At 43.4% G+C, this 11925-nt stretch overlaps 1 protein-coding gene and 1 long non-coding RNA gene across 2 annotated transcripts; both read left to right on the forward strand.

Moving 5' to 3' along the window:
- The first annotated feature begins 1567 nt into the window (after window positions 1–1567).
- On the forward strand, window positions 1568–4663 carry LOC146699207 (uncharacterized). Its single transcript, XM_085472735.1, has 4 exons — window positions 1568–2349; window positions 2856–3053; window positions 3228–3438; window positions 4402–4663. The coding sequence occupies exons 1-4, from the start codon at window positions 1617–1619 to the stop codon at window positions 4661–4663; spliced, it is 1404 nt and encodes a 467-aa protein (XP_085328861.1). The 5' UTR covers window positions 1568–1616.
- Window positions 4664–6123: 1460 nt separating this feature from the next.
- LOC146699208 (uncharacterized) lies at window positions 6124–7467 on the forward strand. Its single transcript, XR_014922921.1, has 3 exons — window positions 6124–6187; window positions 6273–6384; window positions 6465–7467. It is a non-coding gene; the product is annotated as an uncharacterized LOC146699208 (long non-coding RNA).
- Window positions 7468–11925: the final 4458 nt, after the last annotated feature.

Consider the following 11925-nt stretch of genomic DNA (forward strand, 5'->3'; position numbering starts at 1 on the left):
GGGACAGGGCCTTCTCTATTGCTGCTCCTAATCTGTGGAACAATCTTTCCCAGCACATTAGAGAGGCCCCTTCACTGTCCACTTTTAAAACACGTCTTAAAACTCATTTTTACTCTTTGGCTTATGACACAGTCTGACCCTGATTTTATTGTTTTAATCTAATGTGCTGATTTTATTGTTTTAAATGTGTTTATATATATATATTACTTATCTTATATTATTATTACTATTTTTCTCATTTTTTTTAACATGCTCAATGTATCATGTTTGGCATGTCAAGTGTACAGCACTTTGTGTTCAGCTCGTGGCTGATCTGAAAGCGCTATATAAATAAATTGCTTGCTTGCTTGCTTGAAACATTGAAAATATTCTTTACTTTGATTTCTATTTAGCTAAGAAAAATTGACAAAAATGGCTGGCTCAGTGTGACTGGTGTTGTTTACTAAGTCTGTTTAGTCGTTTTACACAGGAATTCTTCATGAACACAGTGGACATATTGCAGCAAAAGCAATATGTCATGGTGGACTTTCAGATGCAGCCAACAGTTACGTATAAGAAAGAGAAAGGACATGAAACAGTGAGTGGGGTGTGGAGACATGTAAGTGATGTGATCAAGCAGTCTGGAACACAACAATGGAGTGATGAGCTTCAGCTTCAACTTCATCGACAGTTGTTGACACACCCCACTTGACTGATGATGTCAACAGCAGACAAATAAGAGGATATACAGGGATTATTTTATTGACAAAGTCATATGTTAATTAAGTACCAGCAAGCTTTTAAAGGGTCACAGACCAGGGATGGTCACTTTGCTTTGGCCCTGTGTGTGTGCAGGCTGGAAGAGCTTCTTCATCTGCTTCTTACTGGATTTGAACTTTTCAGAAACTCCTGCAAGGTAAGGATTATTCTCTGCCACAAACTATAATTTGCTGTGTAGTTCAAGTTTACCTGTTGTAGCATCTCTGCTGGTTAGATGTACTGCAATGCTGTTTTCGTCAAGTTAAGCATTTAAAGTATGGATAGATCTTTACTGACCTGTTTTAAGTAATTTTGGGAGTGAAAGTGGTTTTTCTGTTAAAACACATCTCAGATTATCCTTCATTTGTTTCTTTTTGGCTGGCTGTAGGGAATTAATGTGTGCATGAAATGCTTTGTGAAAATAATCTAGGATTGTAATAATAATATGACTTTTTATATCCACGTTTCATGAAGCCAGACTGAGTCAGAGATTAATTTATTTGTTTGGAGATGAATACAAGGAGGCCTTGTTTTCAGTGACTCACAGGCACAAGCAAATTTCACCTCAACAAGCTTCTTTAAATTCACATGGCAACCCACAAGGACGTTGGGATAGTTATTTCATATTACAGTCTTGATGGAGGTGTGAGGCTTGCCTGAATAGTTTGGGGCAAAAATAAACACCTTTTACATAAAAAAAGAGCTTAAGTGAGGTCTTGGTCATTTTTTGTTTAGCCTGAGTTGTAAACTGTTGTTGTTCCCTTTCCAGGTGCTCCTACATTTCAGCGAATCAGTGTGATTACTCAGGGACAAAGGACTATTAATTGTAGGTCTGCTGCCTCTGCATTGGTTGAATTTGTGTAAGGAATTGAGGTGCAATGGCTCAAACAGTCAACATGAAGGTCCAGGAGCTACCATATCTGCCACCTGAAGTTTGGGTTTTGGTGTTCGGCTACTTGAACACTGAGGAAAAGCACACAGCCCGCCTCTGCTGCAGACACTTCAGAGATCTCATCGACCACCCGTCCCTGTGGAAGGATTATACAGCAGGACTCTCCAACTTTCCCCGCTACACATCTGGATTCTGGGACACCGTGCAGTGCCGTGGGGTCAGCCGTGCCACAGTGCGACATTTAGGATCCAAAGATTGGAAAATCCTCAGCAAGTCCCTCCCATCACTCAACACCATTGTCTGTGTGAGGGAACGGCGATATTACAAGATGAAATACTTAGACAACCTGTGTGAATTCCCCAACCTGACGAGTCTTGGGGTACGAAACGCCACCTGGGTTGAGCCGTTACTGGTGCAGTGTCAGAGTCAGCAACTAGTCGAGCGGTTGACTCACCTCAGCGTCTGCAACATTCAGATGTCCTGCGACGACACTGTGGCGTTCATCAATTGCGTGTCACGCTTGGTTAACCTGGAGTACTTGCTGTTCCACCAGCAGGAAAGTGAAAGGCTTGAGAGGATGATGCCAGTGCCCTCTTGCATCTTCCACAACCTGCTGCTAAGCCTGAAGAAACTCAAACACTTATCCTGGGGAATGAAAGGGGAGCCACCAGTGCCACTGCCCAACAACTACTTCTACCCACTGGACCCAGAAAACCCAGGTAAGCCAGTCTCCTGATTATATTTTACACTTGCAAGCATCAGAACCAATACAGTCACTTTTTACACCTTTGACAAGAGCTTTTCATCAAGAAAATACAATATTTTCTTGACATTATGCCTTAATATTGGAACAAAACCCATCATATTGAAGTCAGTTGAGCTGCACACATGCTGCATTATTATATATATTTCACCTCTGTAATATTCTTGATGTTTATAATTGAGCGATTTGTATATATTAGTGCTATTTCTTAAATTTTGGAAACTGTATTGTACTTGTAATATATTGTATTATTTAATTAGTTTAGTCTATTACTGTTACTATCTTGGACCAACTGTAACCCACATAATTTCCTTAGGAATTATTATTCTGATTACATTCATAAATACATATTGTTCTGATTAGTATTGTGAGCACACAGCCTGTTGTGCAGTATTGTGTGACTATGCTAAACTTAACTGACAGAGACTAAATGTTTAGCTAACCACTTCTTTTATCCTGTAGGAGAGTACGGCGGCCCAGAACTGATCTCTTTGGAGTTAGTCAATTACACAGAAATCATCCTGTCGGAGGACGCGCTGTGGGGTCTGACTTCACTCAAGTCGCTTGCTGTCCACTACAGGTACCCCTGGGATGGTCTGCAGTGCAACCTCTATTCCTGGCTCAGTTATCTGCAACAGCTGGAATCACTCTCAATCATTGGTGAGTCAAAACATGCATTTAATCTTTGTAATGTGTGTAAGTGTGTGTAGTAAGCAAAAATCTGTTGTCTTGCATGCATCCTTTTTTTTTTTTTTTTTTTTAAGTGAAGCTGTGTGAAGCTCCAGGCCAAAACTGTTTTCTGTAACTTCTGTCCTGTCGTTTCTTTCCTTATAGGAGGGACTTTTCTTTCCTCTTATACGGAAGACCTTCCACGCCAGATGACCAGTCTGACACTGCGAACATCCACATGCATGTGCCAGATGAGCTCCATTGCATCTCAACTCCAGCGAGTTGAACATCTGGACATAGATCAGAACCGCTATGATGATTGTCTCTGCAAACAGCTTCCTACACTGTTTCCTCAACTCAAGACTCTCAGGATACGGTATGCCCAGCAGATTTTTATTTATATTACTATTACAAAGTAAAAGTTCCATTTCAAATTCAAATTTTATTTGTCACACACACACACACAACCATACACAGTATGACATGGGGGTGAAATGCTTGTAGCTGTACAATGCCTGACCATTAAATGACAGAAAAAAAGTTTTACAGTATTTACAATTTACAGGTTACTACAAAATTTACAAATTAACTTAGAAATTTACAGTAAAAAATGTGCAAATAGCAGAGGAGATTATAAAGATTATAAATTATAGGAAATGTGTGGTGGTGCGTGTTGTGATGTGTGTGAGAGTCCAGTCCTACACCTGGTTCAGGGCCCGAATAGCCTGGGGGAAGAAGCTCCTCCTCATTCTCTCTGTTTTGGCCTTAAGGGAGCGGAAGCCCTTCCCAGACCTCAACAGTGAGAAGAGTCCATTGTTGGGATGGGAGAGGTCCATCATAATCTTCCTAGCTTTGGTCTTGCACCGCTTGGTGTAGATGGACAGCAGGTCAGGGAGCTCTGATTGAATGATGCGTTCGGCTGAGCGCACCACTCTTTGCAGATCTCGTCTGTCCTGCTTGGTGCTGTTCCCAAACCAGGTGCAGATGTTTGCCGTCAGGACGCTCTCGATGGTGCAGGAGTAAAAGTTCTTGAGCACCCTCAGTGGCAGATGGAAGTCTTTAAGTCTTTTGAGGAAGAAGAGACGCTGACGGGCTTTCTTAACCAGGGTGTTGACATAAACCATTTGATGGTTTATGTGTGACCTGCAGCATCAAATCATCTCACTTGAGAAACTGACATAATTTACATTTTGCTGCAAATGAAGCTTTTCTCTGTCTTGATTTCTTAAGTACAACTGAAACACTACTGAAAATCGTCTCAACAATTTCCCATTATGGACCTATCGTTGCCAACACGCAACTAGAGCTGACGTTTTTTTCCCTGTCTTGTCTTCTGTAGCTTCCACCGTGAGGAACCAACAAGAGACCTATTGTTCCTCAACAAGCTGCGACACCTGGAGCGACTGGAGCTGATCAAGAGACAGACATACATTCTTATAAGTGACGAAAACAAAACTTGGCCGAGTCCATCTGTGGAGGGACTGATCAAGGAGCTGCGGGAGATCTCCGGGAACAGGTTCAGCATCATGACCACAATGCCCGAAAGGGACGTTTTGCAAGAATGCGACTGCATTTGGGAAAGAGTGGAAACACGATTCTAATCCTGAGGAGTGCAAAGTGAACTATACAAACAAAAATTATATTATTATACAGTTTTCCTCCAGTGCCTCATGTGACTAACTGACTGGACTTTCATGTAGATGCAGCAGGTCCTCAGTTCTGTAACTGTCAGTAACCCAAGGACTCACAATGCGTGCAACACTACCTGTCACTACCAAATAAATGAAGGTCAGAGCAAGAAGCTGCTGCTTTGTTGCTGCAGAGAACTTTACACATAGTTAAAATGATGTGATGAAATATTCTACTGGTTTTTTTAAAAAGGTTTGGTTCAACCATGTTACGATGAGAAATTCTCTGGTTCTGTGAGTGTTTATGATGTTTTTTTTCGATCAAATAAAAACTACTTTTCATGAAGAACTGTATTATTGTTTTTCTGTGAATTTAGTTATTATTTCATTCAACAGCTTTCAAATCAAAATACAGACCTCCAAGTGATTGTATAGAAAGCCTCCCTCCTCAGAAGGACATTATCAGTGCCACGCTCATGGCTAGCTGTGGAAATTCAGTTCACTTCACTTTTTTCAGCAAAAAAGACAGTAATAAAAAGAAACCCAATCACAACGACCCTGTCACGGTCCGGGTGAGTGCTGGTTTTTCCATTGTACCAGTGTTTCCACCTTGTCTACTTGGATTGGCAACACCTGTGTCTATGGGGATTTAAGACCAGGGCCCTATTTCAGGAAGCCGGTTTAGTGCAAAGTCTGACTAAGTATACCCTGAGTTAACGAAAACTCTGGTTTTTCGGTTTCACAAAGCGAGTTCAGCTGAAGCCTGAGTGAGTCACTATGACGACACACTCCGTGAAGCTAACCTGCCCCCTAGCAGGTTTACTACAACTAACCCTGACTGTCCCCGCCTCTTTGTCGGAAACCTGACAGTAGGAAGTGTCAGACATGGCGTGTCCCTTCCTTGAAGAGCCAGTAGATCTTGAAGCCCAAATACTCCGCAGAGCTCTCCGCCGGGAGAGAGTGATCAGAGCGCGTATGGACATTTTATCATTACCTGATGATTTCCTGTGCGAACGTTACCGTTTCTCAGCACAATCAATAAGTTATTTGGATAATATCCTCAGGCCATATATTGCGCATGAGACACATCGCTCAGTCCATTACATATTCTTTGTACCGCACTCCGTTTCTTTGCAAACGGGAGCTTTCTGTACAATATCGGTGACGCTGAGCACGTTTCCAAGGCTACCGTCTGTCGGGCAGTCAGGAATGTTACAGTTGCACTGAAACGTCTCCTGCACTCGTTTGTGGTGTTCCCCGGTCACAGACCCACAAGATTCATCAAAGAGGGATTCCACAAAATTGCAGGTATCAGGATGAACAAAACTCAATGCATGATGTGGTGATACGTGAACTACCACTCAAATGGTACATAAATTTCCAGGGTTCCCAGGCGTGATTGGCTGTATAGATGGCACCCACATTCCAGTCATTGCACCCTCAGCAAATGAAGGAGACTATGTGAACAGGAAGTCCTTCCACAGCATCAATGTACAGGTACATAATTCCCTGTAGCATTTCACACCAACAAGTGATGGCATCATGGTAATGGATGCCAATATGTGTTCTCTGCACTGTGTAGATCATATGTGATGCTGCCAACATCATCACAAATGTGGAAGCCAAGTGGCCAGGCTCTGTACATGACTCACGAATCTTCCGGGAATGTACACTGAGCACCAAATTTGGACATGGTGGGTCGAAGTAACTGTGAAATATACAGAGACCAATTGCCACAGGGACGTTTGCACTGACATGTATTCTTCTGTCCTAGGAGAGTTCACTGGCCACCTGCTTGGTGATAGGGGGTACCCATGTCTACCCTATTTGCTCACCCCTTACCCTGCCCCTGAACCGGGCCCACAGCAGCGTTATAATCTGGCCCATTGCAGGACACGGGCCAGAGTTGAAATGACCATCGGAATGCTCAAGGCCCGGTTCCAGTGCCTTCGTGGACTCAGGGTCACCCCAGAAAGGGCATGTGACATCATTGTGGCATGTGTGATCCTACACAACATTGCCACGATTAGAGGTGAACACTGTCCAGCTGAACCAGACATCAGCAGTGATCCACACGATGAACATCCTGACCCACCCACGAACGTACAGGATGGAAGAGCAGTCAGAGACACCATATGCCACAACCATTTCCTGTGACCCGTCACCCCAACATGTTACAAGACAAATACACAGATACTGTGGTCAACTGCCTTTATTGGTCACCCTGTATGTCCTGTACACAAAGAATAAATGCGTATATTAGTATGTTGTACAAACACTGACATGATTCGTCCATCTATGATCACTCCACCCACCCTTAACTGTTGTTCCAGCAGTACAATCTCCAGCTTCGACTTTTGGATCTGCAGCTGGAGGTGCACCATTTCCATGTCGCACTTCTGTATCTTCCTGGCCAGATATGTCTTATACAGCTGCTTTACAGGGAGCTATTGCAACAAAGGACATAGCATTGGCATCCATAGTACATGCCTACTTAGGTTGGTTGTAAATCAGTGCTGAACAACCCACTGTGGTAAGGTTTGTTGTAGGAGTGGCTGGACCCTCTTCCTCTTCATTTCCAGCATCACTCTGCCGGGGACATAGTAAGTCCATGGTGTCATCATAGTACCACATTGTCGTCAGTTGTTATATTTTCCACTGTACGCTGTATACCTCATAGTGTGGCTCTGTTGCGGCCTCCTCTGTAGCAGCTGTCACTGTTTCGTCATCATATGCCTGTGGTGGAGACATTTAACAACATTGCTGTTCTACTGTTGACACATGTAGTCTGTGGAGTATTACGAGTACTCACGACTGCATGTCAGTCTGGCTCAACAGGGGGCTGCACCAGATGCAGTACACCATCACCATCAACTGGAAGTATATGGGGTTCATACAGGTCACTCATGACTTATGTGGGCGCAAATGGCAATTACCAGACATACCAATCACCATACACCTCATTGTCAGTATGCTCTCAGAGACAACCGACACTGAGGGAAGGCAAAATCAGTAGGTGTCAGGGTGGAAACGCTTTTATGGGCTTTATGTTGCATTAAGGTTCATATGTTACTCTTATTGGGAAAAGTACGAAATGTACTACTCGCTCTGTCTCTGGGAACAGGGAGCTCACCCTGTGGGAGGTTAACACACACACACACATGTATGCAAAATTAAAGGACACTGCTATGCTCTTCATAAAGACGTACCACTGCAGCTCGGTGTGTGTGAGTCTCTCCCTGGGCCCTCACCCGTGCAGCACGTTAACAGTTTCCAAGTGTCTCAGTGTTGTTTATTCACCTGACTGTTTGATAACTGTCATTCTCTGTCAGTAGGACAGTAACTTCACTACGACATAGTTCATTTTGGTCAAGGTGACTGTGCAGAATGGATGTATGCACGCTATGTATTGTTTTGGATTTACCCCTTATGTAGGCACTTGTGTCTTGTGGGGTTATTGCCACAGAGGATGTCCCCGCAGAGATGCCTTCAGCCACAGGGCGCCCACTGTTTTGGCTGAGGGCCAACTGCTCAGCCTCTGTGAGTGGTGGTGGTGGAGGACCCCCACCTGTTTGTCGGGCCTCCGCTTTTTTTCTGTTGGCTGTGACGGCACACATTTGGGCATACAGAGTAGGCAAATGTGTACTTGTGATGTGCTCAGATAATTTCAATATGTGCTTACAGGAGGTATATTACTGTAGCCTCTAACTGCAATTGATTTACATAGGACACACAGACCAAGCACTATGGCTCATAATACAATTGCACCTTACCTGTTTGGACTATGTTTTTATACTTCATTTTTACTTGCTGCCAGGAACGTTTGGGGCCTGTTGGGTTGCACCTGCGCTCACATCACATCACAACATAAAATGTATGACATAGGCAATGAAATGACATATACTGAGATGACGTGTTAAATGGGTGGTGATCCCTAGATCAATGTTTAGATTAACACTCACGCATTGACTCTGTTGGTTATGTTTTGCCATGCATGCTCCCTTTCCTTTGCAGCTGCGGCTGTGTTACTTTTTTTCTGCATGATGTGTATGCTGTCGGCATATGCTGCCATCAGAATTTCCGCCTCAAGCGCTGTGAAATACGTCGACCGCGCCTTCTTTCCCTCCGTCTCCATGGTGACTCGCTTAATCTGTGCTCCACTAATCGGGGCTTTATGTATCCTCGTGCGCGCGCTTGACTTGGGGTTGTAGCAACTCCGCGTTGATTGAACTAATTGTTATCAGCCTTTCTGAAACCGAATATTCCGAGTTGGACAGTTCAGGGTTACTCAACCGTGAGTATCGTTTTTCACTCGGGGTTTTCTAAACCGGCTTCCTGAAATAGGGCCCAGGGGTCTGTTTCAGAAAGCGGGTTTAGAAAACTCAGAGTTTTCGTTAACTCAGGGTATACTTACTCAGAGTTTGCACTAAACCGGCTTTCTGAAATAGGGCCCAGGCCTCAAGTGCCGGTGTCCTGCAGGTTTCAGATGTGTGTTGATCCAACACAGCTGATTTAAATGGCTAAATCACCACCTCAACATGTCCTGATGTCCTCCAGATGCCTGGTAATGAACTAATCATTTGATTCAGGTGTGTTGACCCAGGGTGATATCTAAAACCTGCAGGGCACCAGCACCTGAGGCCTGGAGTTGCCTACCCCCGTTCTAATGTCATATAAGCAAAACAGTCTTATATACCAATGATAAACCCTTCAATGTATATTAAGCTTTTTAAGCTTAGTGTTTGCTTTTTCTATTTTGTGTGTGTGTGTGTGTGTGTGTGTGTGTGTGTGTGTGTGTGTGCACGCATGCGCGCGCCAAGGTGGTTTGTAAGGACATTTTGCAAGAAGACATCAGCCGATGTCCTCAAATTCATTGAAAGAAAAATTGATTGGAGGGTGCTTATACTTATATAGTTGTCAAAAGCCTAAATTCTAAGTTTCAGTGAAAACAAAAAAAAGTCCTTACTATTCACAATTACTCAACTTTTGTGTATAATCTGTGTAGGATTAGGTACCCATTGTTATAGTTTTTGTTAAAAATTGTGTGTTTCACAACATGACCATAGATAAATCCTTACAACTCCTTAAAACACCACTTTCAGTGATACTAAGATGACTAAACTACTTGATCAAGCACTTAATAGATACTGTAGTTATGGTTTATTCACTCTTGACTGTTTGATGGTTAATTTTTAAACATTTATTTTATAATATTTTGCTCTTAGAATCCTTTATATTATAAACATTGTCGTGATTGTGTGTTTTTGTGTACTGTTTGATTATCTCCACTCTCTGGAGAGCATTCCTTTGTTAAAGAGGCATAAACTCATGGAACAATGCACCTGTGATTAATCTATTCATCAGTGAGGACTTCTTAAGAGTTGGCTTCCTCCTCTCTGGTACCAGAATGTCTTCTTAGACTGCAATATTTCACAACCGCATGTTTAGTTTCTCATAAGTGTAGAATAATAAGTATCTAGTATTACTTAGATGCTCTTTGCTTTAGCGTGTAGCTTGCAGCCTTCCTCTTCATGTGCTAGAAACATATTTGCCCCTCTATCCAGTGCTCCCTTGTGACCTTTCCCAATGCCTCCCATGCTATCCCATATGGAAAAGAAATAGAAAAAACTTATAAAAGACTTGCATCAGATGTGGCCTACTTCATATAGTGAATCATATAAGGCTTATATGATTTACCCATGAAAGTGGCCACTTTCATATATTGTTTTAGTAAGTATCCAAAACATACAAGTTTCATTTATATAATTTTTCAAGGGATCTTATATCTGTTTTCACTCTTGTATGCTTTTCATACAAGTTTCACACAAGACAGATACAAGCTGTATAAGAGAGAGATATATATATATATATATATATATATATATATATATATATATATATATATATATATATATATATATATATATATATATATATATATATATATATATATACACACACACACACACACACACACACACACACACACACACACACACACAGCCCCGTCCACCAGGGCATGAAGCAGGTATGGAGGAGATCAAAACTCCAGACATCCAGAGGCCCTCAGAACATAAGAGACCAAGGAAGACCAACAGAGGGGCAGCCGCGCCACTATCCCAGAAAGAGCTGACGAGAGTCCCAGATGAGGGGTCACTCAGCAGCCGCGGAGCAGAAGCCAGGGGGAGTTGCAGTGATGTGCCCATGAGCATCGCCGACAGCCAGCTGTGCCAGAGTGACCGAAGTGGCCCGAGCGAGCTCCAGGCTCCGATAAGCAGCCACCAAGGAGTGAGCCGGTGTGTACCTGGACGCCCAATCCCAGACACAAAGAACCGCACTGAGGGCGTCTGCCACTGGTAGGGGAAGTGGTGGGGGAGATAGGCCTCCATACCTTGGAGGACCTGGGATGTTCCCAGAGAGGTGGCGTCTGATACCCGACCTGACATATGGACACAGACAAACAGGCACACACATATACAAACATCCATTCCCACCCTCATGCTCTCATATGCAATTACTCAACACTCACCCAACGTGGAGACAGACATAGAGAGACACTGTACACACAATCACACTCCCCAAGCGTGCTCTAAGCCCCGGGTCTAGGTATCCTTGCCCCTGGAGGGGGAAACTGCACCCAGACCCAGGTGGTGTTACCCTTTTCCCTGGGGTGGGGAGAAACAGACCTCCCCGACTCCACAGCAGCAGGGAGGCCCCACATTCCAGACCCCAGTCGGACGGCCAACTTCTTCTTCTAGCCCCCCCGCTCTGCCCCTCTTGTTAAATCATCAATTAACAGTTTCTGTAAAGCTGAGTTCAGTTTCACTAGCCACACTCAGACCTGATTATTACAGACCTGCTGAATGAAGAAATCCCTTAAACAGAACCTGTCTGACAAAGTGAAGTAGGCTAAAAAATTTCAAAAAGCCAACGCATCACTTCACAATCTAAAGAAACAATATGAGAAACAAAGTCATTGACATCTGTCCATTTGGGAAAGGTTACAAAGACATTTCCATTGCTTTGGGACTGCAGAGAGACATTATCCACAAATGGAGAAGACTTAAAACAGTGCTGAACCTTCCGAGGAGCAGCCTGCCTACCAAAATTACTCTGAGAGCGCACTGCAGACTCATCCAGGAGGTCACAAGAGATGCAGCCAGAACAGCATCTAAAGAACTGCAGGCCTCACTTGTCTCAGTTAAGATCAGAGTTCATGATTCAACAATAAGAAA

This window comes from Copadichromis virginalis, linkage group LG11 (genome assembly GCF_057382275.1).
Source record: "Copadichromis virginalis isolate Kocher_CV1m ecotype Utaka linkage group LG11, C_Virginalis_male_GT1.1, whole genome shotgun sequence".
NCBI classification, from domain to species: domain Eukaryota; kingdom Metazoa; phylum Chordata; class Actinopteri; order Cichliformes; family Cichlidae; genus Copadichromis; species Copadichromis virginalis.

What these genes read in the sequence shown, in the direction of transcription:
- LOC146699207 (XM_085472735.1), top strand. Translation starts at nt 1,617, where the DNA reads ATGGCTCAAACAGTCAACATGAAGGTCCAGGAGCTACCATATCTGCCA. An exon ending in ACTGGACCCAGAAAACCCAG is followed by an intron (nt 2,350 to 2,855) that starts GTAAGCCAGTCT and finishes TTTATCCTGTAG; the next exon opens with GAGAGTACGGCGGCCCAGAA. An exon ending in CTCAAGACTCTCAGGATACG is followed by an intron (nt 3,439 to 4,401) that starts GTATGCCCAGCA and finishes TGTCTTCTGTAG; the next exon opens with CTTCCACCGTGAGGAACCAA.